Source organism: Rhipicephalus microplus, chromosome 3 (assembly GCF_043290135.1).
Source record: "Rhipicephalus microplus isolate Deutch F79 chromosome 3, USDA_Rmic, whole genome shotgun sequence".
In the NCBI taxonomy this organism is placed as follows: Eukaryota; Metazoa; Arthropoda; class Arachnida; order Ixodida; family Ixodidae; genus Rhipicephalus; species Rhipicephalus microplus.
The window spans coordinates 1806419-1831337 of NC_134702.1; the positions used below are offsets into that span (position 1 = coordinate 1806419).

Sequence of the window (24919 nt, forward strand, 5' to 3'; positions counted from 1 at the left end):
CGGAAAAATCTCGAAGGAGAGGGGTGAAGTGATGCAGAGTTTCATTATGTTACGAGAAAAGTCCCGCCCTTTCCACAGCCTTGACTGTGTGCTGTGCTGACAAAATGACTAGAAACTTCTAGAACCCAGGGCGAATGCATATAAGCTAGCAGTGAAGGGAGCCGCAGCAGGAGATGAAGAGAGTTCATCTCTTCACCAGTGCGCCAGTGTGCAAAGAGTAGGAGATGAGGTTTTCCGCCTGCGGCTGGAGGCTTGTGCTACAAGCAGAAGTAAAGTGAGTGCTTAACACCCGTGGGTGAAGACGTGTTCTGCAGTCGCAGCACGTGAGTGGCTGACGGGTTACCGGCGAAGTTTTGTTATTGAGTGCAGACATTTGACGACGTGAGGTTTGACTTCGAGAGCAGCGGCACGACAACCAGCGCTGGACGAGTGAGTGTTTCCTTGATGAGAAGCATTCAAGCTTTGTTCCAAGAACTTTGGATTGAATTTGTTTGATAAACATTTTAGTCTATAAGTGTCTTGGTTAGTTAATGCATGATATTACATAGTAACACGTGTTGTTCTTTGTGTCCGGTGTTATAAGTGTACCTGGTTGTGTTGTGTAGCCCGTTGTTTGAGTATCTTGTGATTGGTGACGTATTGTATTGGATTACTGCCATTTGTGCATATTTGTATATTGTTCGTTCTGCTGTACTTGAGAATATCTCTCTGTTTTGTTAACAACTCCTGGCTCTGCCTCATCCAAGCAGCTTTGGCGCAGTAAAAGCGGAGTTTTGGAGCAGGTTTGGAGGACAAAATGGTGTGTTTTGGAGCAGTTAAAGTTAGTTTTGGAGCAAATTTCTAGGGTCGAGCATCATCATCAATCGAAATTATTTCTGGCAAAGAAATTTCCATAGTTTTAACTAAACATTCAATGTCAATGCTAACGAACTGACCGGACTTATCATTCATGAATGTGTGTATGTGCGTACATCTTCTCATCTTTAAAAATCACATCCCACAGAGAAATAACTCTGAGAGACCAAGAGATGGGCGATGGTTATCTCTTGTTTTCATTACCACTAGAGAGTCTTGGTGGAAGTTTGCTATCCCTACGCTAATTAAACAAACCACTCTAGTCATCTGTGCACAGTATGGAGCAGAGTGGGGTGAGCTATCCATACGGCCAATCCGCGCGCATGCAAGTACAGCGAGCCATTCAACAGCGGCGGCTTCGGCAGCGTAGACACTGGTGCACACGACTAACCAAAAGATGATCGAGTCCATGCAACCACTCCGCGTTTGAATGAAACTGTCAATTGTCGCTTAATATCAGATAGCAGTAGAGAAACACACACATGTATTGCAGAAAGCCGACAGTGTCCGTTCCGTCGCTATCTCAGTCGCTGCGTTTCCCGAGCCCTGAAATAATTTCAAAATGCTCCTTGGCGTTGCCACTGCACGCTATGAAACGCTTGTGCGAGATGAAAGCCAAGTATCTTTTTTGCACTTCAGCAAAAATTAAGAAAATACTGTCACGGGCTAAGTAGATGCTTGAGGATGACGACGACGAAGTGCTGAGGAGAACGTGCTTAGACTGCAGCAGCGTTGTATGCATTTGCTCGCCATTATATTTATCGTGTATACTTTATTCCCCGTAACATCATTGGTGGAAGGTGTGCGGTACAACTCGCTATACAACCCCAGGAGCTGGATCTTTGGAGTGGACGGCGCATTGCAGCTACTCTGATGACTAACCAGGCTAGTCAAGGTCAACAAGATCAGTCAGCCCCGCAACCGATCGTTGTGGTGCAACCTCGTGACCCAGGCCCATTCAACGGCACAAGTGGCATAGACGTCGATGACTGGCTGGTTCTATATGAGCGCGTCAGCAGCAGAAAACATTGGGATCCGACGCTTATGTTGGCGAACATCATCTTCTACTTGCATGGCATGGCAAAACTCTGGTATGAGACACATCAAGAAGAGTTGACCAGCTGGGACGTCTGTAAGCAGAAATTGCGCTATCTATTTGGGAAACCCATCGGACGTCAAGTGGCTGCAAAGAAAGAGCTTGCGACTCGTGCCCAGACATCCATAGAGCCGTACATCGCATACATCCAGGACGTGTTGGCTTTGTGCCGCAAGGTCGACAAGGACATGCTCGACGAGGGCAAAGTCCGACACATCCTGAAAGGAATTGCCGATGATGCCTTCAATTTTGTGCTATGCAAGGACTGCTCTAAGGTGGAGTCGGTCATCGAACCATGTCGTCGCTTCGAACAGGCGAAAAGTAGGCGCATAGTTCACCGATTTCACCGCCTTCCCAACAGGGCGGCTACGTCCTCTTGCGAAGATTTGCGCACGCTACATCAACCACCAGCGCCGAAAAACGTCACCAGAATAGTCCGTCGGGAACTCGAGGCTATGGCACTTGCTATGTCTAGCGTCAGCGCGCCAGAACACAACATTGATGCTGTGTGAGAGATCGCGAATATGGGCATTTCGCCACCTCATCAAAATGCCCCTGCTACTTCCAGCTCGGCTCCAGTCGTTGCGGCTGCCACTCCGAACCGCACATTCGCGCCACGACTAAACCCAGCTGAACGGCGCACTCATGATGATCGGCCCATATGTTTCACCTGCCATCGGATAGGACAGATCGCTCGCTATTGCCGCACCCATTAGACCTCATCACCTCAACCGAGCTTCTATGATTGGGGACCTCGCTCCGAACGTGCACCTTATGCCCCGTCCTACTGTGCTGAGACAGGTGCAGAGCATAATCCAGAACGTCGGACCAACCGCTCGCCATCGCCCGTGCGTCGTCAGTCCCGCTCGCCCCAACCCCGCCGTTCTCGGTCGCCCTACGACCATCGCTTGGAAAACTAGCCGGTGCAGCCCCCGGAGGTGACGCTGCATACACGACTCGGACTGCAAGTCCTCTGATTACTCCCGACCAGCGGTGCAACCTTCTTACAATTCTCGTTGATGGTTTAGCTGTAACTGCTCTTATTGATTGATACCAGTGTAAAAATATCTGTGATAAGCTCAGACCTCCGCCGCCACCTCCAAAAAGTTCCGACGCCTGCGATTGCACCTACCGTTCCTACAGCCGATGAGAGTACTCCTGCTGTGCTTGGAATGTGCACTGCGCAATTAACGATTTCTGAGCATCAAACTTCAGTTCTGTTTGCTGTACCGGAAAATTGCCCGCATGACCTCATCCTTGGACTCGACTTTCTGACTTCACACACTGCGCTCAATGACTGTTCCAAAGGTCTTCTTCAGCTCGAACTACCATCCTTCTTAGAGACCGTCTCTACCAGCTCACCTCGTCTCCGACCATCCTTCTTAGAGACCGTCTCTACCAGCTCACCTCGTCTCCGCTCTGTCGATTTCCTCAGACTTCCGCCGCAAGCCGCAGTCCAAGCCCAACTCTCGCCATATCCTCCAGTACCCGATGATGGTTATGTTGCTGCCCCAATTTCTGATGTGGCCATGACACGTAATGTTGCACTCCCCAACACGGTGGTTTCCGTTAACGACAACCGAACTTCATTTTCAGTCCTCAATTTCGGCTTCTCAGCGCAAGTTATTTCTCGCCGCATGTCACTTGCGCATCTGACACCACTGGTCGACCACACAGTTTCGGCCCTAACCATTGATTCGCCACCCGATTTTTCATCAACGTCGCTCTCGTCACGTTCCTGTTCCGACCTTTTCAAGCCAATGCTATCTGACAAGCTCACCTCTGAACAAGTTTCTGCTCTCTGCCGTGTGCTTGCTTCTTATTAGGACATCTTTGACTTTGGTGACCGTAATTTAGGCCAGACATCCGTGGTAAGCCATCGCATCGACACCGGTGATGCTCGACCCATTCACCGACGGCCGTACCGTGTGTCAGCCCCGCAGCGTGCTATTATGCAGCGAGAAGTCGATAAAATGCTTCATAAGGGCATAATTGAACCCTCATCTAGTCCCTGGTCCTCACCCGTTGTACTTGTTAAAAAGAAAGACAATTGCTGGAGATTTTGTATTGATTACCGCCATCTCAACCATATTACCAAGATGTCTATCCCCTACCGCGCATAGGTGATGCACTCGATTGCTTACACGGTGCCAAATATTTCTCTTTAATAGACCTTTGCTCAGGCTACTGGCAGATCGCTGTGGACGACAAAGACAAAGAGAAGATGGCCTTCGTGACTCCTGATGAACTTTATCAGTTCAAGATGATGCCTTTTGGATTATGCAATGCCCCCGCGACTTTTGAGCGCATGATGGACTCTCACCTTCGAGGCATGAAGTGGACCATCTGCCTCTGCTATCTTGATGACATTATTGTTTTTTCGACTACTTTCGATGACCATCTTACCCGTCTGCCCACAGTGCTTGATGTTTTCCGACGTGCCAACTTGCAATTCAACTCGTCAGAATGTCGCTTTGGGCAATGCCAAATCTGCGTACTCGGCCATCTTGTTGACGTTGCGGGCGTTCAACCAGACCCTGCGAAAGTCCGAGCAGTTCGTGACTTCCCCACACCCCGCTCAGCCCAGGACGTCCGAAGTTTTCTGGGACTGTGCTCCTATTTCCTTCGTTTTGTCGAGAAGTTTGCTGAAGTAGCCCGTCCTCTAACCTGCCTCCTCAAAACAGATGTCGCATTCACCTGGGGCCAACAGCAAGCAAATGCCTTCTCGTCGCTCGTTGACATTCTCACCAATCCACCAGTCCTAGCACACTTCGACCCCTCTGCCGCCACGGAGCTTCGTACTGACGCCAGTGGCCACGGCATAGGCGCAGCGCTGGCGCAGCGGCAACAAGAAATGCACCGCGTCGTCACGCTCTGAACAAAATTATTCGATCACAGAACGCGAGTGCTTAGCTCTCGTCTGGGCCATTGCCAAATTTCGACTGTACCTGTATGGCCGACCATTCTCAGTTATTACGAACCACCATGCGCTTTGCTGGCTCTCCTCACTCAAGGGCCCTACGGGACGCCTTGGTCGCTGGGCGCTGCGCTTACAAGAGTACACTTTTTCCGTATCCTATAAATCCGGACAACTTCACAAGGATGCCGACTGCTTGTCCCGTTACCCAGTCGATCCCCCTGACTGACATGATGGAAGATGTACAAGAGGCCCTCGTTCTTTCAATTACCAACTTCACCGACATAGCTGCTGAACAATGCCGCGACCCCTCTTTGCGTGCTATTATCAATGGTCTGCACTCTCCCCACCCTGACCACGCCTTACAACTGTTCGTTCTTCACAACGACATCTTGCACCGCTAAAACGCCCGCCCAGATGGTGCTGAGCTTTTACTCATTGTTCCTGCGCATCTTCGCTCAGACGTTTTGGCCCAGCTCCACGACCCCCCCCTCCGCTGGACATCTAGGGGTGTCACGCACGTATGACCGCGTTCACCGCTGATTCTTCTGGCCTGGCCTCTCCCGTTCTGTGCCACAGTATGTTGCGGCATGCGAACTCTGTCAGCGCCGCAAGACACCTGCTTTGGGACCTGCTGGTACCCTCCAGCCCATTGAAGTACCAGATGAGGCATTTTTCCGAGTTGGCCTCTATCTCCTAGGACCTTTTCCCGTGTCGGCCACCGGTAATAAGTGGATTGCTATTGCTACCAACTATGCAACGCAGTATGCCATTACACGCGCCCTCCCCACAGCTGCGCTACTGATGTAGCCGATTTCCTCCTTCATGACATCACTCTGCGTCATGGTGCTCCTCGTCAGTTGATCACCGACCGCAGCCGCTGTTTTCTATCTAAAGTAGTCAACGAGCTCCTGCGATCCTGCTCTACCCACCACAAGTTCACTACAGCGTACCACCCACAAACCAACGACCTCACGGAACGCCTCAACCGTACCCTGGCGAATATGTTAGCGATGTACGTCTCCAAGGATCACAAAGATTGGGACATTCACTTACCTTTCGTTACCTTTGCATACAACAGTTCACGTCATGACACAGCTGGATTTTCACCTTTTTACCTACTGTTTGGTTATGACCCGCCTTTGCCCATGGACACCATGATCCAATCTGACGCCCCCTCATCGACTGCTTATGCTCGTGATGCCCTGGCCCGAGCTGACATCGCCTGCCAAGTCGCCCGGGATCGTTTATGTGCCTCGCAGCTTAACCAAAAAAGTGCTTACAATCGCCGGCACCGCGACGTACAGTACTCCCCGGGGTCGCTCGTCTTGCTGTGGTCACCATCACGTCGTGTTGGTCTCTGCGAAAAACTGATGTCCCGTTATGTTAGCCCCTACCGCATCATCCGCAAGGTCAACAGCGTGACCTATGAGATAGCTCCATTCCATACCACGTCAGTACCAGCTTCAGTCCCGACCCATATAGTGCACGTCTCACGGCTTAAACCATACTACAGTCGACTCCCGGTAATTCGAAGTGGCTTAATTGGAAGTTTCGGTTAATTAGAAATGAGCAAGTGGTCCCATCAGTTCTGCATGCAATCGTATAGAAAAAAATGCTCGATAATTCGAAGTTAAAAACCCATAATATTGGTTAATTAGAAGTTTTTTCAATCGACAGTCTCGTCGCGACCGTAATTTTACAGTAAAATGAGGAACTTTTCATATGCCAAAACATCTGCCGGACCGCGCTGGTGTCTTCGCCATCACTACTGTCCGCAGCGCCACAGATCTTGAAGCAGCAATCTTTTTAACGCTGGCGAATCGCATCGGCAGCATCGACTGACTCTTTAGTTGACTTTTGTCAAGACCAAGTGTGTCACCCCGTCACCCGCGCGCTGGGTTGATTCCACACGTGTTTCCGCGCTTCTGATTTTGAGTGTTGTGGTGGTGACGTACGTTTGATAATGGCAACTCGTGGCCCTTACCGAACGCTAGACCTAGCGACGAAAGTCGAAGTCTTGAAGGAAGTTGACCAGGGAGGCACCGCCAAACAAGACATTGCAAGAAAGTACGGCATTAAGCCTAACACGCTGTCGACTTTCATAAAGAATAAGCGCTCAAAATTGGATGCGTTTGAAAGTGAAAAATTAAAGACATCGCGGAAGCGGATGCGCACCGGCGCCTACCCCGAGTTCGAGGAAGCACTGCTGATTTGGATCAGAGAGGCACTAAACAACAAACTTCCTCTCAGTGGTGAAGTCGTCATGGCAAAAGCGTCATCGCTTGCTGAAATGTTGGGCATCAACGACTTCGCTGCTTCGGATGGGTGGCTTACGCGTTTCAAACATCGCCACGACTTGATTTTTAAAAGCGTGTGTGGGGAGAAGGCGTCAGTCGATGAGGAAACGTGCCTGACATGAAAAGCGGGCAAGCTCCGCGAGTACCTCGAAGAATACCAGCCGGCAGACATTTTTAATGCAGACGAGACTGCGCTTTTTTATCGGCTGCTACCGGACAAGACCCTGACATTTAAAGACGACGACTGTTCTGGAGGCAAAAGAAGCAAAAAGAGAGTGTCAGTGCTAGTTGCGGCGAACATGACTGGCACAGAACGGTGTCGCCTGCTTGTGATCGGAAAGGCTGCCAAGCCTAGGTGCTTTAAAGGCGTGAAGACGCTTCCTGTGGATTATGCCTCGAACAGAAAGGCGTGGATGACATCCGATATATTTAAGGACTGCATCACCAAACTCGACCGCAAGTTCACGCAATCAAGCCGTAAGGTGTTGTTCCTTGTAGACCAATGTAGTGCCCACATGAACGTACCTGCCTTGAGTGCCATCCGCCTTGTGTACCTGCCTGCAAACACGACGTCCGTGTTGCAGCCCATGGACCAGGGCATAATAAAAAATGTGAAGGTATTGTATAGGCAGCATCTCGTCGAGCGCATGCTTTTGTGCATGGACAACTTGTCGCAATACGAGGTGAGTTTGCTTAGTGCCATCAACATGCTAGCACGAGCTTGGACCCGCGTGAAAGAAGAAGCCATCACCAATTGTTTCCAGGCCTGTGGTTTCATGGAAAACTCGGGGGATGCTTCTCCTTGTGCGCCAGTGGAAGTGCAAACAAATGAGCTCGACGACGGTAGCTTTCGCGCCGCTCTCGGTGACGTCCATTTTGACGAGTATGTCGCTGTGGACAGCAACGTCGAAACAACGGACAGCGAAATCGTGCAGATGGTTCGGCCCCATGACTGCATTCCTGAAAATGACGATGATGACGACGGCATCGGAAATGAGCCACCACCGAGGGCTGCCAATGTAGCTGCGGGTCTTGCTCTTGCGCAGTGGTTTTTTGTTGGAGAACACAACGCCGAAGAAGCACTTCGACACGTGTATTCCTTACAAAACTTGCTAGCCGCAGCCAGATTCGGCAAGCAGAAGAAGATGACAGACTATTTTTCCTCAAAACTGTCGCGCTTTTAAACTAATAAAAGTGCCGTTTTTAGTGCTTTTTGCTTAATTCGAAGTTCAATTAATTCAAAGTTTTTTGCGGTTCCCGTGAACTTCATATTAACGGGAGTCGACTGTACTCACGCCCCGAGAATTGATCGCACCGGGGCGGTGCTTTTGCCGCCAGCGGGTAATGTCAAGAGCTAAGTAGATGCCTGAGGATGACGATGACGAAGTGCTGAAAGGAACGTGCTCGGACTGCAGCAGCGTTTTACGCATTTGCTCGCCAGTATATTCATCGTGTATACTTTATTCCCTGTAACAATACTTTCTCGTTGGTACTTTGGGCAACAACTGCTGTGGTACAGTATTTCTTTATTGGTTGCGATGGCGTGCCTCAGGAGATGCACATTTGTGCTTGTAAACGAGCACTCTCGCTTAGTGCATGATCATGCCGCGTTATTGAGGTGTCTCTACGTTACAAGACCATTCACAATTACCCATGTTGGCGCCACCACTTTTATGGAAAAACCACGGCGATAACAACGATGAAACGAGCACCAGCAGGCCCTATGAATGAACCGAATTACATAGTCATGATCGAACATGTGATCAAACTACACTGGACACGGATGCAGCCGCGTCTTTGGTGTAGCCAACGCTCAGTGTTACTCAGTCGACGACAATAATCAGCTAGGTTTAGCGGTTTATGTTCACAATAGAGAACTACCTCGGAAATTGCCGTTTAAGCACAGCCTGGCGCAAAATGGTGCAATCGGTGCTGCACTTGCATCCCTTGCTGTTGAGCAATGGCAACCCCCATGATGGCGACCTTCATGAAATAGTGCCAACGTGCGTTTTTGACTTCGTAGACATATTTTTATGTTCTCAAATGCATCAAAATTTCCAAGATTGTGTTTTATACACAGCATTAAATATCTGAGCCTGGAATCGCATCTTAAAATTTGGTTGAAGCGGAATAACAGAAATAAAGGCGGTCGTCGTAGTGTTAAAGGATTGACGCTTGGGCAAGTTGGCGGGAATTCATTTCAAAAAGTGTTAACCGCGCATAGAACGATTAGGAAAAGGACGAAATCATTTTACCGTAACGTTAAGTAGCCCACTTAACGTGGACAACAGGAATAAGAAGGACACGACACCTTCTCAACCCTGTTGTGAATGTTAAAAAGTGCGTTACTTAACCTTACGGTCACCATCTAACTCAGCTCTCAACCTTATTGAAAAGGACGAGACTTTACCTCTGTTGTCCGTCCTTTTCTTAATCGTTTTATGCGCTCTTAACACTTTTTTGAAGTGTTCATTGAGGCGAGATTATTTATGCATTGACTCCTATGGATTGCTGACAATCATTTTTCGTTGAAGCGGAGTTCACTGTAGCTGGGTTCGATTGTATAGTTAGCATCATAGCATCCTCAGATTATGCTTTACCAATTAACGAGTATTACTAGCATGAACATTATCTTTAAATTAGTGCAGTAGATGAGAAAGGTTGTACTAACATGGAGCGGCCTGCCTCATCCTTGGGAGCCGGGAAGTCCAGCAGGTGGCCCTGCTGCTGCAGAAGTTCACGCAGCTCGTCCACCTTGGTGGCAATTTCATCCTTTTCGTATCTGCAAGAGATGAAGACCTGCCATTGCAGTTAGATGCTTTTACCATATTACCTCAATCAAGAAGGTTTAGATGTACCGGCATTTTCATTACAGTGCAGGCAGTCAATAATGAAATGAGCATCATATTCGCAGAAAACTGGGAGCCAGAGTTAACGGGTGACGAGTGCCACAGCCCCACCATGCCTGTCACGAAAAGGCAATTTTCATACAAAGGCAGTTTTCAATCTTGTTTCATAGCAAAGAAGATTTAATTGTTTTTTTTTTTCATTAAGATGAGAATGAAGATGCGTTCACATTTACTCCAAATAATGATTTGCATTCATTTTTAAAAATAACGTAATAGACCATTTTCGACGAACTGCAGGCTTGATCCACCGGTTTATTCATGCAGTCTAGCAATTTCTTGGCAAGGACAGAGCATTTCAGCTCAACTACTCAGTTTTTAGATTAGTATAAGACACCCAGCATGAACAACTTTAGTGTACGGTCCATTCAAGGTCGTATAACCAGGGTTCTCTTTCATACAGGACAGCCTGATGTAAGAGCATATGTTGAATAGTCCACCTCATCAATTGCCTGTTTTTCATACAAGACACTTAATTGGGAATACCTATCATGGCAACTGCTCACAATGTAGGCTAATTATATGTACTTTGTAAACAAGCAATGTCTCAAAGCAACTGAAAACTTATCATCTAAGGTTATTATTTTCACTATTTAAAATTTCTTTGATTCGGAGATCGCTAGTTCATCGCCTTGCGTTGCGGTTAGGCCATGGCGTCAGATCCTGGCTACGTCAGTATGCTGCACTGTTTCCACGTGGCACAGTCAGATCTTCTGGCTGTGAAGTTTTGACGTCAGGGCAACGTTTAAGTTACAGCAGGTTCTTGAGGTTTCGTCGCGAGGGCGGCGGAGGGTCTTTAGTGTTTCCTCGTATAGCAACCGCACCTCCATCAGTTGCTGCCCTTAGTTTTTCGGGTGTGGGATCGGGGAATGACCCCGGGTAGGGCCTGCATACTGGCGGCGTTGTGGTGACATGCAGTGGCCGAGTGATGGCGAAGGCAAATATCCTAATGGGTCCACTGCGCTGCTGCGAGGTAGTCGGTGATGTCGCGTGGTCATTCAATTCGCTGTGGACGCAGCGCGTTTATGGTAAAACCACGCAGGGCCGTTAGGCGGTCAATGCAGCGGCGGTAGGTGCAAAAAGCTTCTGCGCAGAGGTAGCAGTGAGGTCGGTGGCCGGGGGCACGCCACACGTCAGTTTTCCTCCGAACGTTGCACTGGCCGGTGGGTGGACAGTATGGTGGTGGCAGTGGCTGTCGTCAAATTGCGGTGGGTTAGGGTCTTGACGGGGGTGTGGAGGAGCGTTGCAGCGCACTACAGCGGCATAACTCATATCTTCCGGCTGAGACGGCAGTGCATGGAGAATTCAAAATGATTTCCAAACTTTCTCGCGGACAATGTTGGCAATCAAATCCATCTGAGGCTGCGCCGAAGGTAACACAGGGTGTCTATCAATTTCTTTTTTCAGGTTTTCCATGATGATTTAAAGCCAATTCCATGACTGTTACACCTGCTTAAAAAACTCTGCGTACTGGAAACACACCCTATAGAGGTGAAAAAGATCGGGCAATTTTATAAGTCGGGCTCTTTATAAGTCGGGTAAAAAGCAACTTATCTCAAATTATCGTCCTATTTCATTAACGTCAACTACCTGTAAACTTATATAACACATAATACATACGCATATCTCTGAGTTTCTTAGTAAGCATAATATCTTAACAAAACACCAGCACGGATTCAGAAAAGGCTATTCAACCTGTACGCAACTTGTCGAGACAATTCACGATTTCGCAACTTCAATTAACAATGGGACACAAACTGACGCCATTTTTATGGACTTTTCAAAAGCGTTTGACAAAGTCTCACACAAGAAATTACTTTTTAAATTAGAGAAAATTTAAAAATCCGCGCCTAATAAAATGGATAGCAGACTACCTTATAAACCGTAAACAATTTGTTGTTTTTAACGAATGCTGTTCAGAAGAGGCAACCGTTGACTCTGGCGTCCCACAGGGTACGGTTCTTAAACCCCTTTTGTTTTTAATTTTTATCAATGATATTGTGAATGAAGTTCCTGTAAAAATCAAGTTGTATGCAGATGACTGTGTCATATATTCTGAAATATCCAATGTAACCGATCAAATCATTCTGAATAGTGCCTTTTATAACATTGTGAAGTGGTGTGATTTATGGCAGATGTCAATTAACTTCGATAAAACAGTATTTATGCGAATAACTCACAAGAAAAAACCCTTACTATTTAATTATTCCACTGCAAGTTTCACCCTTTCTGAGGTAACTAACATTAAGTATCTTGGCATTTGGATTACCAATGACCTTAGCTGGACTAAACATATTGACTCCGTAGTTACAAACGCTAACCGAAAACTATTCTTCCTTCGAAAAGCTCTAAAACATTCTAATTCCACGGTGCGTACTCTAGCGTACAGGACTATCATTCGCCCAGTGTTAGAATATGGAGTGATTGTTTGGGACCCCTTCACAAAAGCTAACATAACTAAATTGGAAAACGTGCAGAAGAAGGCAGTCCGCTTTATATTTAATAGCTTTGGACGCACCTCTATAACTGAACTCCTACATCGTGCCAATGAGCCTTCAGTTACCGAAAGAAATTGTTTAATACGACTACAATTTCTTTACCAAATAATTAAAGGGCATTATAAGCTTGATGTTTCCAACATCATTTCCTTTTCTTCTGGGTACGCCACCCGCCAAAGGCATCAACTTACAATAACCCCTTTCCGGTCCCGAAATAACTGCTTCAAATATTCCTTTTTTCCTCGTTCAGTAACTCAGTGGAATGGATTAACTAATAACCAAGTGATGGAGCCGTCCTTAGAGTTGTTTGCAGCAAATTTGACAAATTTTTTTGTTTGTTTGTTTGGTTTATGCTATCTTGAGTGCCAACATTGTGAAAATTATATCTGTAACCACCCTGCTAAAACCTCTGTAATAGGGATTGCAGTATGAATAAATAAAATAAATAAATAGAATAAGTACATAAATGTACCGCTGTAAATAAGTAAAAGTGCTCAGAATGTTCTGAGCGAGTGCAGTAAATATGAAAAAAAATATATATATGTATATCTAGCCAAAATGATACCTCCGAGCCAGAGAGTCGGAAAGTTGGCTGCTTGGCAGAATGCAAACAATCGAGTTAAAATTTTTATTTATTTTATTTGGTTATACTGTCAACCCTCATAGAGAGTATGATAACAGAGAGGACATACATAAAGAATGTACAATGTTCATAAAGTTTGACAATACCTTGACAACTTACAATAAAAATTGGTATTCTCTTAATTAACAACTCAACATTCAAATAACAATTCAAATATAACAGTCATTTTTCAAAATATTTGCTATGAACATGAAGTCGCTTACATCACTTGGCACTGAGAAAAAAATTAATTTAGCAATTTCGTAAATGCGCTTCTACAGCATTTTCAAAGTCAGCAACATCTTTTAGAACAATTTCGTTCAGCAATTTGTTCCACATTTCTATGACATCTGGAAAAAAAGAAAAAAAGAATATTGAAATGTGTCAGTATTTGTACGGTATGGTTTTATGACACAATCCTGGTTAGTTCGGGGATTTCTTTTGTTGCTGGAGAATGTAAATATTTGAGCTTATCTATCTTCAGTTGATTGTGCATTATTTGGAACAATACTTTCAGCCTATATCTGTTTCTACATAGTTCAAGAGAATCTAGGTTGCATCTTCGTAACATCAGTGTGACTGATTCCTTCCTTCAGTACCTTGAACAAATAAAGCGCACCGCTAGTCTCTGTATTCTTGCCAGCTTCTTCTTACGAGTAACTTGATGGGGACTCCAAACAGCGGATGAATATTCTAGTACTGTCCTAATGAAGGTGGTGTATGCAATATGTTTTACGTCGTGTGATGCATCCTGCAGCTTCTTCCTGAATAAATATAACTTTTGATAGACTTTCGTGCAAACGTTATCTATAAGCTCATTCCATGTTAATTTTTGCATAATTGTAACCCCAAGGTAATTTAAACTGGGTCATATTTACCAACAAGTGTTCACCAATGTTGTACACAAAGGAATGGATTGTTTTCTTTTTGCTGATGTGTGTAAATGTAAATTTAGAATAATTTATTGCCATTTTCCATTTTCTACACCAGTTATCTACATTTTGCAAAGAGTTCTAAATTTTGATTTGGTCGTCTAGTTTGGTAATTGCGGCATAGATTAAGCAGTCATCTGCGAAAAGTTTAACACGAATACCCTCTTCTGCCACACTACTGATATCATTGATGTACAGGAGAAACAATAGTGGTCCCAACACAGAGCCTTGGGGCACTCGCGAAAGTACCGCCAAGAGTTGTGATAAGTGACCATCCAGTTTCATTATCTGTACGATGTGTTAAATAAGCTTCAATACATTTTATTACGAGTTCATTTATTCCTGCATGATGTAATTTGACGATTAATTGGACATGAGATACTTTATCAAATGCTTTCGCGAAATCCCCACATATCACATCAATCTGTTGTCTTATATCTACAGCACTCACAAAATCATGAATTGTTTCTATTAACTAGATCAAGGTTGATAACCCCATCCTGAAGCAATGTTGATAAGGATACAACAAAGCATTTTGATCCAGAAATGCGAGTATGTGTTTTACAATTATGTGTTCAAACAATTTGCAAGCAACGGAAGTGAGTGATACTGGACGGTAATTTGTTGCCAGTTTGCGATTGCCGCCTTTAAATACAGGTATGACGAATGCAGTGCGCCAATCTTGTGGCAGTGAGTGCGTTGTATAAGATTTCTTAAATATAGTAGTTAGATAATGTGACATCTATTCTGCGTATCGCTTGAGGAATACAGTTGGTATATCATTGGGACCATTAGAATTTTTTAGTATCTAATGTGAGTAGCTGCTAAAATACCCCCTCTCTAGCTATTTCAAGAGTCTCCATTGAAACAGTACGACAACAAATTACTACGGCTTCTTCCCTACTTGCTTTAGTTTCTGGCAGGTTAAACACAGACTGAAAAAATTGGTTAAAATGGTTTGCTATCGCATATTTTTTCGTTATAATATCACTACCGACATGTATTTCGTCGTCTACTTCTTTCCTATCGCTAAAATACCTCCAGAATTTTTCGGGCGAAGATCTAAGGACACCACTGAGAGTTTATTCAAAGAATGTTTTTTTTTTATTTAGCCAAAGCATGCTTAAGATCAATTTTTAGATTTTTCAGCGCCATTAACTGTAGCTGTAAGTTTGAAGGAGCCTACGATAGTCCCACAGTGCAGTCAAAGTTGCTAGGAAATGTAGAAGTGACACCATCTCACAGCATCTGTGTAAAAGAACACTGGAACCCGACCTGTTCCACCACTGGAGTATATTCTAGTTCCCTATAATGGTTACGGGCCAGGCCACATAGGATGTGGATTGGATTAGATCGACCTGTATTTACCGAGTTTACTATTTAAGATGTGGAATGGATCTGATACCACCTGCAGTGCTGTATTTACCAGTGATTTGCATCCCCACCTAAATTGTACACATCTAATACATACTTTTAAACAAAAAAACAATAACTATATACTCTATTCTGTGCACCTTACGTTGACAATGACTAACATGTCGCAAGAACAAAGCCACGCTGCACAATTTTCTTCCTTTCTTTTTCAACGACGAGACCATGCATGTTGATGTTTTACTTCTCTAGACTCTGACGCTTATATACTTTGTGACGCTTATATAGTTTGTAAGTTGTTTGCACCTCGTGGCAAATGTGTCTAGCACAGAAGCCGCATTCAAGTGTCGCAACTATCACGCGGTAGGTGGCATTGAGCTCGCGAAGGTTTATTACCACCACCATCATCATCATCATGGTATAGTGCCACCGATGACGCCTAGAGGGAAGCCTGGGTGGCGGCACACGAAAAAAAAGCGGCTCTCCTTGGTGCAAGGCAATTAGCGCGAACGCTTCTCTCTCACGTGGGTCCCCAATGCACGGCACGAGCCATCTTCCAGGGGCCCTTGTGGTGAGTCAAGCATTGGCGAAGCCGGTTTGTGCGAGTTCTAGTGTTTCTTAAGTTGTTGAGTGTTGTGTCCTATTGTGTAAGGTTGTTTTAGTGTGTTTATCACAATTGATGCATAATAATTCGGCTGACGATATCGTCGATCAAAAAGTAGTTAAATAAATGTGTTTGGCTTGGTTCGTTCCGACCGCGTCTTCTGCATCCGTTCACTCCAGGAGCGTGGTGGTGCTCTCCACAGCGAGACCCCACACTGGCGCCCAACGTGGGGCTCTTGGAAAATCGGACAACAGTCGTCGCGGTTCAATACAAGCTTTTGTTTGAGTCGGGGTAGAGTAGGCCTAAGGTGCCTAGGGGGACTTCAATTGCTAGAGTCAGCCGTGTACTTTGTTGAGAGCAAGAAGATCGGTTTTTGTGACGTGTTTGAGCTTGTTCGCACGTTGAGTTTTTATTTTTTTCTGCTTGAAAGTATATTTTTGTTGTTGTTGTTGTTGTTGTTGTTGTTGGTTGGCAAGAACGTTCTTCGGTTGGTAGAAGGGCCATGCTGTCTGCATCCTGGGGTGAGCAAAGCTTAGAGCACATGAATTGTAGGCCAAGCCCGAAGTGAGAGAGTACAAAAACCTCGTAGGTGGTCTGAGTTTCTGTAAATAGCATCTTCTATCTTTTTGGGCTCAGGGAGCAGGGCGTCATTGCTGTCTTGTCTTGCGGCTCAATGCCGGGGCGTCGTGACACCGTCCAGAATGGTGGACGCCGATCACTTGGTAAGCTGCTGTGTGCAGTGAGCGAGTAGGGCCACCTTACAGAGTGGATGTATCTTTGCGACTGCCTCTTCTGCACCTAGGCTGGGTGCTGGGTGGGTGAATGCCGGTTGTTGTCGAGCGACTCATTATGCCTAAGGCTCTGTGCAGCCGCCTGTCGCACGAGGCACAAGTAGGTGTTTCCTGGAGTTGAGGAGTTGCACTCTGCTTCCCCATTTTTTTTTTTTATCTTGCAATGCACTAGTTAGAAAAATTGACCTTTATTTCATTTTTGAGCTGGGCGTCTTGGCCGCCCCCGACGTATTTGTTAGCAGTACTGACCATCGTACCGCGTCAGCGAGGAGCCCGAAGCTCCTTTCCCTTTGCCCTACTGCATTGTTCTTTCGAGCGTTTTGAATTTGCGCAGCGGGAGTGATGTAACCCGCGACTGGCTGTCTTCAGCACATCGTCAGCGCAGAGCCAGCCGCTGGCCAGGAATGCGGTTGAGACGTCGGGCGATAGATATGCCTGGGACGTGCACAACAATCTGCAGTCCAGCGCCCTCGTGAGGGCTGGTCGCAACCAAAGGATGTGTCGGTGCGTGTGACAGTTCCTCAGGCCAACGGCAACGTTGCTGTTGCGGGACCGGTACCAAGGAAAAGTCGTCGAGCCGGACAGTGCAGAAGTGTTGGCTGGCAGCGGTGTCGTGATGCACGGACATACTTTAGGGACATGAGATGTGTTGTAAGTTTTTGTTAGAGCTTGTGTAGCTGATTTTATGTTCTTTTTTTTTTTCTTTTCGGTATATTGGTTCAGAAAATGTGGGGGTGCTAACACTCCCTGTAAAGTTGCTTGCTCCTCGTGGCGCAGGTGCCTCGCACAAAAGCAGCAATCAGGGGCCAGAATTATCGCGCGGTAGGTGGCATTGTGCTCGTGAGCATTTATTACCGCCACCATCATCATGATGGCATAGCACCAGCGGTGATGCCTGATGGGAAGCCTGGGTAGCAACACACGAAAAAGAAGCGGGTCTCTTTGGCGCATAGCAGTTGGCGCGAACAGTTGTCTCTCGCGTGAGTCCCCGGTGCGCGGCACCGCGGGCCATTTGCAGGGGGCCCTTGTGGCAGGTCAAGCGTTGGCGAAGCTGCCTTGCGTGTGTTCTGGTGTTTGTTATGTTGTTGAGTGTTTTGTCATATTGTGTAAGGTTGTTTTAGCGTATTGATCACAACTGGTGTATAATAATTCGGCTGACGATATCTAGGATCAAAAAGTAGTTAATTTGGCTTGGTTCGTTTCGACCGTGTCTGCTGTGTCCATTCACTTCAAGAGCGTGATGGTGCTCTCCACAGTGAGACCCCACAAGTTTGAAAAAATCCTCAGATGCCCGCAATGAAAGCTAGAGGTAGCATTTAAAGCGATTACGTTCGAATATGTGGTGGCAAGAAGGAATCTGTCCGGTAGCAACAACTCCTTCGATTCCACAGATTTATCACAGGTGCAGGCGGTTTACCTTCATTTGTGTACTCTTCTGTAAACGTAATGCTATAAACTAATCACAAATTTACTATACCATCTCAAAAAACTCCAATGAGAAATACAGATAAAGTTACCACCTCTAACCTCGAAATGCAAGCTACTACTAGCAATAAGAGCGTAGTTGAATATGTTTGCTGTAGCATTGTCAATAACAACAATGATAGTAATAATAATATTAAAAGGCATCACATAGCCCTGCTATCCTCTGCTAATGCCAGTTCTATCCAAATCAGAAGACCTTCAAGCAGAGCTGAAATCATGGTCCAAACAAACATGCACAAATTTACCAAGTGTGTAATGTTGTGGTTGGAATGTCCGATATGCTGTGCCATATGTAGAAGCAACAGATATCAAAATAGTGAATATACCAACATGAAAGCTAAGAGACGCTTTAGACAACGTGAGGGACAAATTGCAGAGCAAAAATTTCCACAATCTTATCTATACTTTAGGCTGTCATAATTGTGGCAACCACTAGATTGGTGAGACCACTTATTTCAAGAAAAGAAAAACAACACAAATATGACGTCAGAAAATAAGTGAGATCTTTGCCACAAAGGTGAAGCAATGAACGCGATCGCAACAAAGTGGAAGGTTTCGCACAAAACGGCAAGCAGATCGAAACGTGCCCCGCGTTTCTCACGTACTCGCAGGTACAGATGAACGTGAATAAGCGTCTCAGTTGTTACTTTTCTGTGTCTGAAAAGCCTGCCTTTTTCGCAAACAGAGGCTGTGCAACGATCGCAGTGACCTTTGTGCTTCCCATAACTACAACATAATCGTTCCATTGCGATCGCAGTGACCTTTGTGCTTCCCATAACTACAACAGAATCGTTCCATTGAAAGCCCAACGCCAGCGAAGACGTATGATCCTCCCCACGAGGAGATAAGGGTGCACGAGAAATCGTCCACTCCCCTCCTCTCTGCGGGCCAAAGTACACGTGAGATATGAGAGCCGCCTCGCGCTCAATGCGCCATCTTGCTCATAATGCTGAAAAAACTATAGTTCTCCCCTGAGATGCCTGCCAACAGCTGTAAGTGATAGGTATAAATAGCTTGCCGTTTGAATAGTGGTTAATGCCTCGCATTCACGACACAAGATCCCCCTAGATTTTTTTCTTGCATTTTCATATATATAGATACATATACATATACGGTGCATGACATCGACACCGATGCCCAGGTCGACTCCGGCGGCGAAATACAGCTGAGAGTGTCAATATAATTTCAATCACAATAAAAAATGCGTGACCACATATGCCCTCGCTGAACACGTGGAGTCTACAGGCCACTAAACTCACTGGTCAAGCGCGCATGTTCTGGTTAAAGAAAAGCTTCCATCTGCCTGCACCTGGTATACCAGCACATACAAACAACTGCACTTACGCTGAGGAGTGATGGGACGCTTCCAACAATGTAGTCCCGGTTCCTACGTCATGCACTTGGGCGTACTTAAATACCTATGCCTTTTTTATGGTTATTATTGTGAACAAGGCTCCAACAGCAGATGCCAAAGCATCAGTAAACTTTGTATTCTTATGGTAGTTGTATTCTCTCATGTCTGTACTAAGAAGTAACAGTTACGCACTGAAGGAAATACCTGTATTAAAGAAAAAAAAAAAGCGGCAAGATGTGGAAGAATTGTCTCCTTCCCCTAAGTGGCAGCCATGAGTCCTTGAGCTCTGGCGGCATCCTCGGCTTGCTGAAAATCATCGAATTGCACTTCTGGGTCTGCGCTTAGCAGTGCAGTCTCCCTTTGCTCTCCATTGCTGCGTTTTTTATATTGCCCTGTCACTGAGGGGCAAGCCCACACTATATAATTGAGATCCACCCTTTGATTGCAGAACTTACACAAATCTGAGTATATCTCTGGGTAGATGTAGTGAAAAGTTACAGGGTTCAGGAACGTGTTGGTTTGTAAGAGGTGCCATGCCGTCACCTGCTGCTTGTTGAGCGAGGTATGTGCTGGGGGGAATCTGACCCTTCCTAGCCTGTAGTGTTTTGTGATCTCCTCCTAACTAATCATGCGGTCCCTCTCCGCCCCCCGACTTTGCGTTGCGCCTGTTTGGCCGGCCAGTTCTTGAGCCAGGTCGTGCGCAATTTCATTTCCGGGAAGGGAGGAGTGAGCAGGTGCCCATACAATATGAACTACCCTCTCGTTGCAAAAGTTTCCCAGAATTCTTAGCGCTTCCGGTGAGATCCTTCCCTTGGCATAATTTTTAACAGCGGTTTTGGAGTTGCTGATCACGACTTCGGCCTTTGTGGAGGCTATTGCTAGTGCTATAGCCGCCTCCTCCGCCACTTCTGCCCTATCTGTACGTACATTGCCAGTGACCTTGGAATCCCTTTGAATATTTGTAGCTACAATTACCATGCTTCAGCCATTCTCGTATTCTGCTGCATCTACATAGACCACGTCCCGGGCATTGACAAACTTTTTATGTAGGCTGTTCGCCCTTTCTATCCTTCTAGCGCGGTGATGCTCAGGATGCATATTTCTAGGTAATGGAGGCACCACGATATGCCCCCATGCCTCCCGCGGAATGCCCTTTTTTACCCCATGCTGCACATTGTACGTGACGCCAATTGTGTCCAAAATATGCTTGCCCGTAGGACTCTGGGTTAACCGATCATACTGTGCTATCGTGTGGGCCTCTATTAGCTCTGCGAGCGTGTTATGTAGCCCTAGAGCCAAGAACTTGTCATTCGACGTATTTAATCGTAGACCTGTTGCTTGATTATATGCTTTCCTAATGATGCAATCTATTTGGCTCTGTTCGGCTGCGTGTAGTTTAAGATATGGAACAACGTACACGATGCGGCTGATCACAAAAGCCTGGACTAAACGAACTAAGTTGTGTTCCTTCATACTATAGTTTTTGTTGGCTATTCGTTTGATCAGCCTGCTTGTTTGGTGGATGCTGTTCTCTAATAGCCTAATAGTTTCTCCATTATGCCCATTCTCAGATATACGGAGGCCGAGAACTCGTAGGTTCGCTACCGTGGGTATTTTACTTCTCCCTGCAAAAATCGTGATGTCTGGCCTTTCCTGTATGCTTTTGCGTCCCCTGCATATGGGCCTACAAATGAGCAATACCCCGACTTTTCAGGAGAACATTTCAGCCCCTTACCTTCTACATATCTCTCTACAATGTCAACAGCTTCTTGAAATATGTTTATAATGTCGCCGTCACTCTCACCCGTCACCCAGAGGGTGACGTTGTCTGCGTATATGCTATGTCTGAGGCCCTCAATCTGGTCAAGTTTTGCGGGTAGGCCAATCATTGCCACATTAAATAACAGGGGAGACAGCACCGAACCCTGTGGCGTCCCCATACTGCCCAATTCAATCTCTTCAGACCTTGCCTCTCTGACAGCAATTCTTACAGTGCGGTCGGATATGAAGTCTCTCACATATGCGTAGGTGCGCTGGCCTATCCCCAGTCCCTGAAGATTCTCTAATATGGCTCTGTGTGTGATGGTACCGAAGGCCTTAGTGAGATCAAGGCCAAGGATAGCCTTAGAGTCTAAAGATCTGGCCCCCACGTCGAGTATTTGATGCTTAATCTGTAACATGATGTCCTGCATTGATAGTTTAGATCTGAAAACCGATCATGATATGTGGGAAGAGTCCGTTCTCCTTTATGTAGGTAGTGAGGCGCATAAGGATGACCTGCTCCGTGAGTTTGCCTATACATGAAGTCAGTGAAATTGGTCTAAGGTTATCCAACTGTGCTTTCTTACCCGGCTTCAAAATCATGATGACCTGAGCAGTCTTCCATTGACGTGGGATATTCCCACTCTTCCAACACTTTTTCATGTACTCAGTGAGCGCCTTAATGGATTCGTCGTCCAAGTTTCTGAGCGTCTTATTAGTTATTTTATCAGGTCCCGGAGCAGACCTCGGGTTTAGTCGAGCGAGCTCGAATCTAACCTCGGCCTCTGTTATATCAGCATCAAGTATAAGGTTGTCCTGTCCCTTGTAACTGGAAAGTGGTTCTTTTGTTACGTCTGCGAAGTACTTTTTTCATAGCTCGTGGAAGAGCTCCTCCTCTGTTCCTGCATAGTTATGTATTACGTGTTGCAGCTTATGCCTCCGTGCAGTCTTTGTACTATGCGGGTCTAGGAAACTTCGGAAAATGTTCGTCTTTGGCATCTTCATTTCTCTATCCATCAAGTTACACGTGGCTTCCCACTGTTGTTGGGTTAGCCGATTCGCATGGAGCTCTATCTCCTTGTCTAATGCAGCTACTTTTTTTCTTAAATTACGATTGTATCTTTGTCTTTTCCAGCGCTTTTGGATGCTAGTTCTTGCCTCCCACAGATGCAACAGTTTGCTGTCCATCTCCGCCATTCCCGCTTCTTTAGGAACAATTTTAGTGGCTTTCTTGACACTCTGTTGGAGCTTCTCTACCCATTTTTTTATATCTACTATGGTATCATCCAAATCCTCCTCTCGAATCTTCCGGAAATAGTCCCATTCTACAAGTGCCAGTTTTCTGCCTTGCTTTTTTTTTGAGGGCCTGCATGCACCGTTGTAACTACAATATAATGATCGCTGCCAAAATTCTGCTGCGTGTTTACCCATCGCGAGTCTGCTACGTTCTTCGTAAAAGTTAGGTCCGGTGTTGTGTCATTACTAACACTGTTGCCTATACTTGTGGGCTCCTCAGGATTCGTTATCAGCATAAGGCCCTTGTGTTGAGCGTCTGCCCATAAGTTGCGCCCCTTTATATTCTCGACAACGTATCCCCAAGCAGCGTGCGGTACATTAAAGTCGCCAACTATGACGAGAGCCTGTCTCTCCACTATGCTCAAGGCTTTGCGGAAAAGTGGACCAAACGTGAGCTTCTGTTGGGGTGGGCTGTAAATGTTAAGCACAAAGAGGCTTCCCTCTTTTTTACGGGAGGGTACTACTTCTATAAGGACGTGGTCTATGCTGTGCACTCCGGTATCATGCTCTACAGCCATGAGGTTTCTATGCACCAGAGTTGTGACAGTCGCCTTCTAACTAGAAATACTATACGACTTGTACCCCGATAACTTTGCCGTCCCCCCGGTCTACTTCTATAAGGACGTGGTCTATGCTGTGCACTCCGGTATCATGCTCTACAGCCATGAGGTTTCTATGCACCAGAGTTGTGACAGTCGCCTTCTAACTAGAAATACTATACGACTTGTACCCCGATAACTTTGCCGTCCCCCCGGTCTCCTGCAGGGCGATGACATCTGGCGCCTCCCTGTTTATCACAAATTGCTGCAGGTTCCCTCGTTTCCTACGGTACCCGTGGGAATTCCACTGCCAAATGATGTAATGGTTACGTGGCACTATGTTTATTTATGGGATCCTCCCCAGTGACCTTGCTGGTTTCTACTGTAGGTGTTCTGCTGTACGGTTTTAATTTAACCGGCCATGCACCAGACGACCCAATGTCCTTGGGCGTGCCCTCCATCGCTAATACCCTGTGCTCGAGTCCATCAACTCTCTGCTTCATTTCGACGTACATGCAAGTAATTTGGTTTTGTATTTCCTACGGTACCCGTGGCAAATCCACTGCCAAATGATGTACATTTCTTGAACAATCCCTTGACCTCGCTAATCGAAAAATTACCGGCTTTTCCTGCCTCTTCCTGCGCTCTCCTTTTTAGTGGCGGTGACTCCCTGCTCGTTTGCGAGAGAACAGATGTTGGGGCTCGATTAAGCGTTGGTATTTTGCTAACAGAGGGAGTGTTAGGCATCGCACCCGCGTTGCACACCTCCTGAAGCTTCGCATTTTCTTCTTTCAGTTGCTTAATCTCTTCTTTAAGCGTTAGGTTCTCTCTAGTGATTTTTTTTAACATTTTTTTAACCTGCATCATTTCCTTTTCTAAGGCGGACCCTATAACATTACTTGGAGAGGCAGTGCCGGAGACCACACTTGCAAAGCTCACCTGCGTGCTGGCGCTCCCTCGAGTGGCTCTTGAGTGGGACCTTGGCCTTGATCTTGATCTTGGTTTGGAGCGGGACCTGGACTGTCTTAGACTCTTTCCCCCAGTAAGCTTTGAGAAGGATGCGGAGTGGTCTCGTGCAAGGCCGTTCGCACTGTTTTGCCTGTTAGTGTCCTTGTCCGACTGCTGGCTGGTTGTTGTGTTGTGGTCCTCGTCATAGCATACGGCGACTTCCTTGTACTGGTTGGTAGCAGGCTTCAGCGCACGCTGCCCGTCTTCGCCTCGTCCGTTCCCAGCGACGCCTCCTAACCAGGTACAGTATCTTGTATCTTGTCTAACTAACATCTCTTGTCTCCAGTGGGGTGATCTTTACCACATAATTTGCATTCCACTTCACAACGGTGAGCTTGCGCTGGATTACCGCTTCCACATCCCCTGCACACCTTGTCATTGGGGTAGCGACACACATCTGCTCTATGTCCAAGTCCCCCACAACCGTAGCAGGCATCGAACTGTTTTCTGTAGAGCGTGCACTTAGCGAGCATTGCTCCATACCTCACCTACCTCGGAACGAGAAACCCCTCAAACAGCACAATAATATTGTCCGTGTTTCCCATTCTTTTCACATATAAGACTCCTGGGTTACATGGAGTGAC

General features: G+C 46.2%; 1 protein-coding gene across 13 annotated transcripts in view; it reads right to left on the reverse strand.

The window, feature by feature from the left end:
- The window catches only part of Srrm234 (Serine-arginine repetitive matrix 2/3/4), a 357763-nt gene that overhangs the window by 275027 nt on the left and 57817 nt on the right, over nt 1–24919 (reverse strand). For all 13 annotated transcript variants that reach the window (XM_075888712.1, XM_075888714.1, XM_075888713.1 and 10 more), the window contains exon 3: nt 9840–9950. In XM_075888712.1, coding sequence (XP_075744827.1) covers nt 9840–9950 — 111 coding nt within the window. The remainder of the gene's footprint in view (nt 1–9839; nt 9951–24919) is intronic.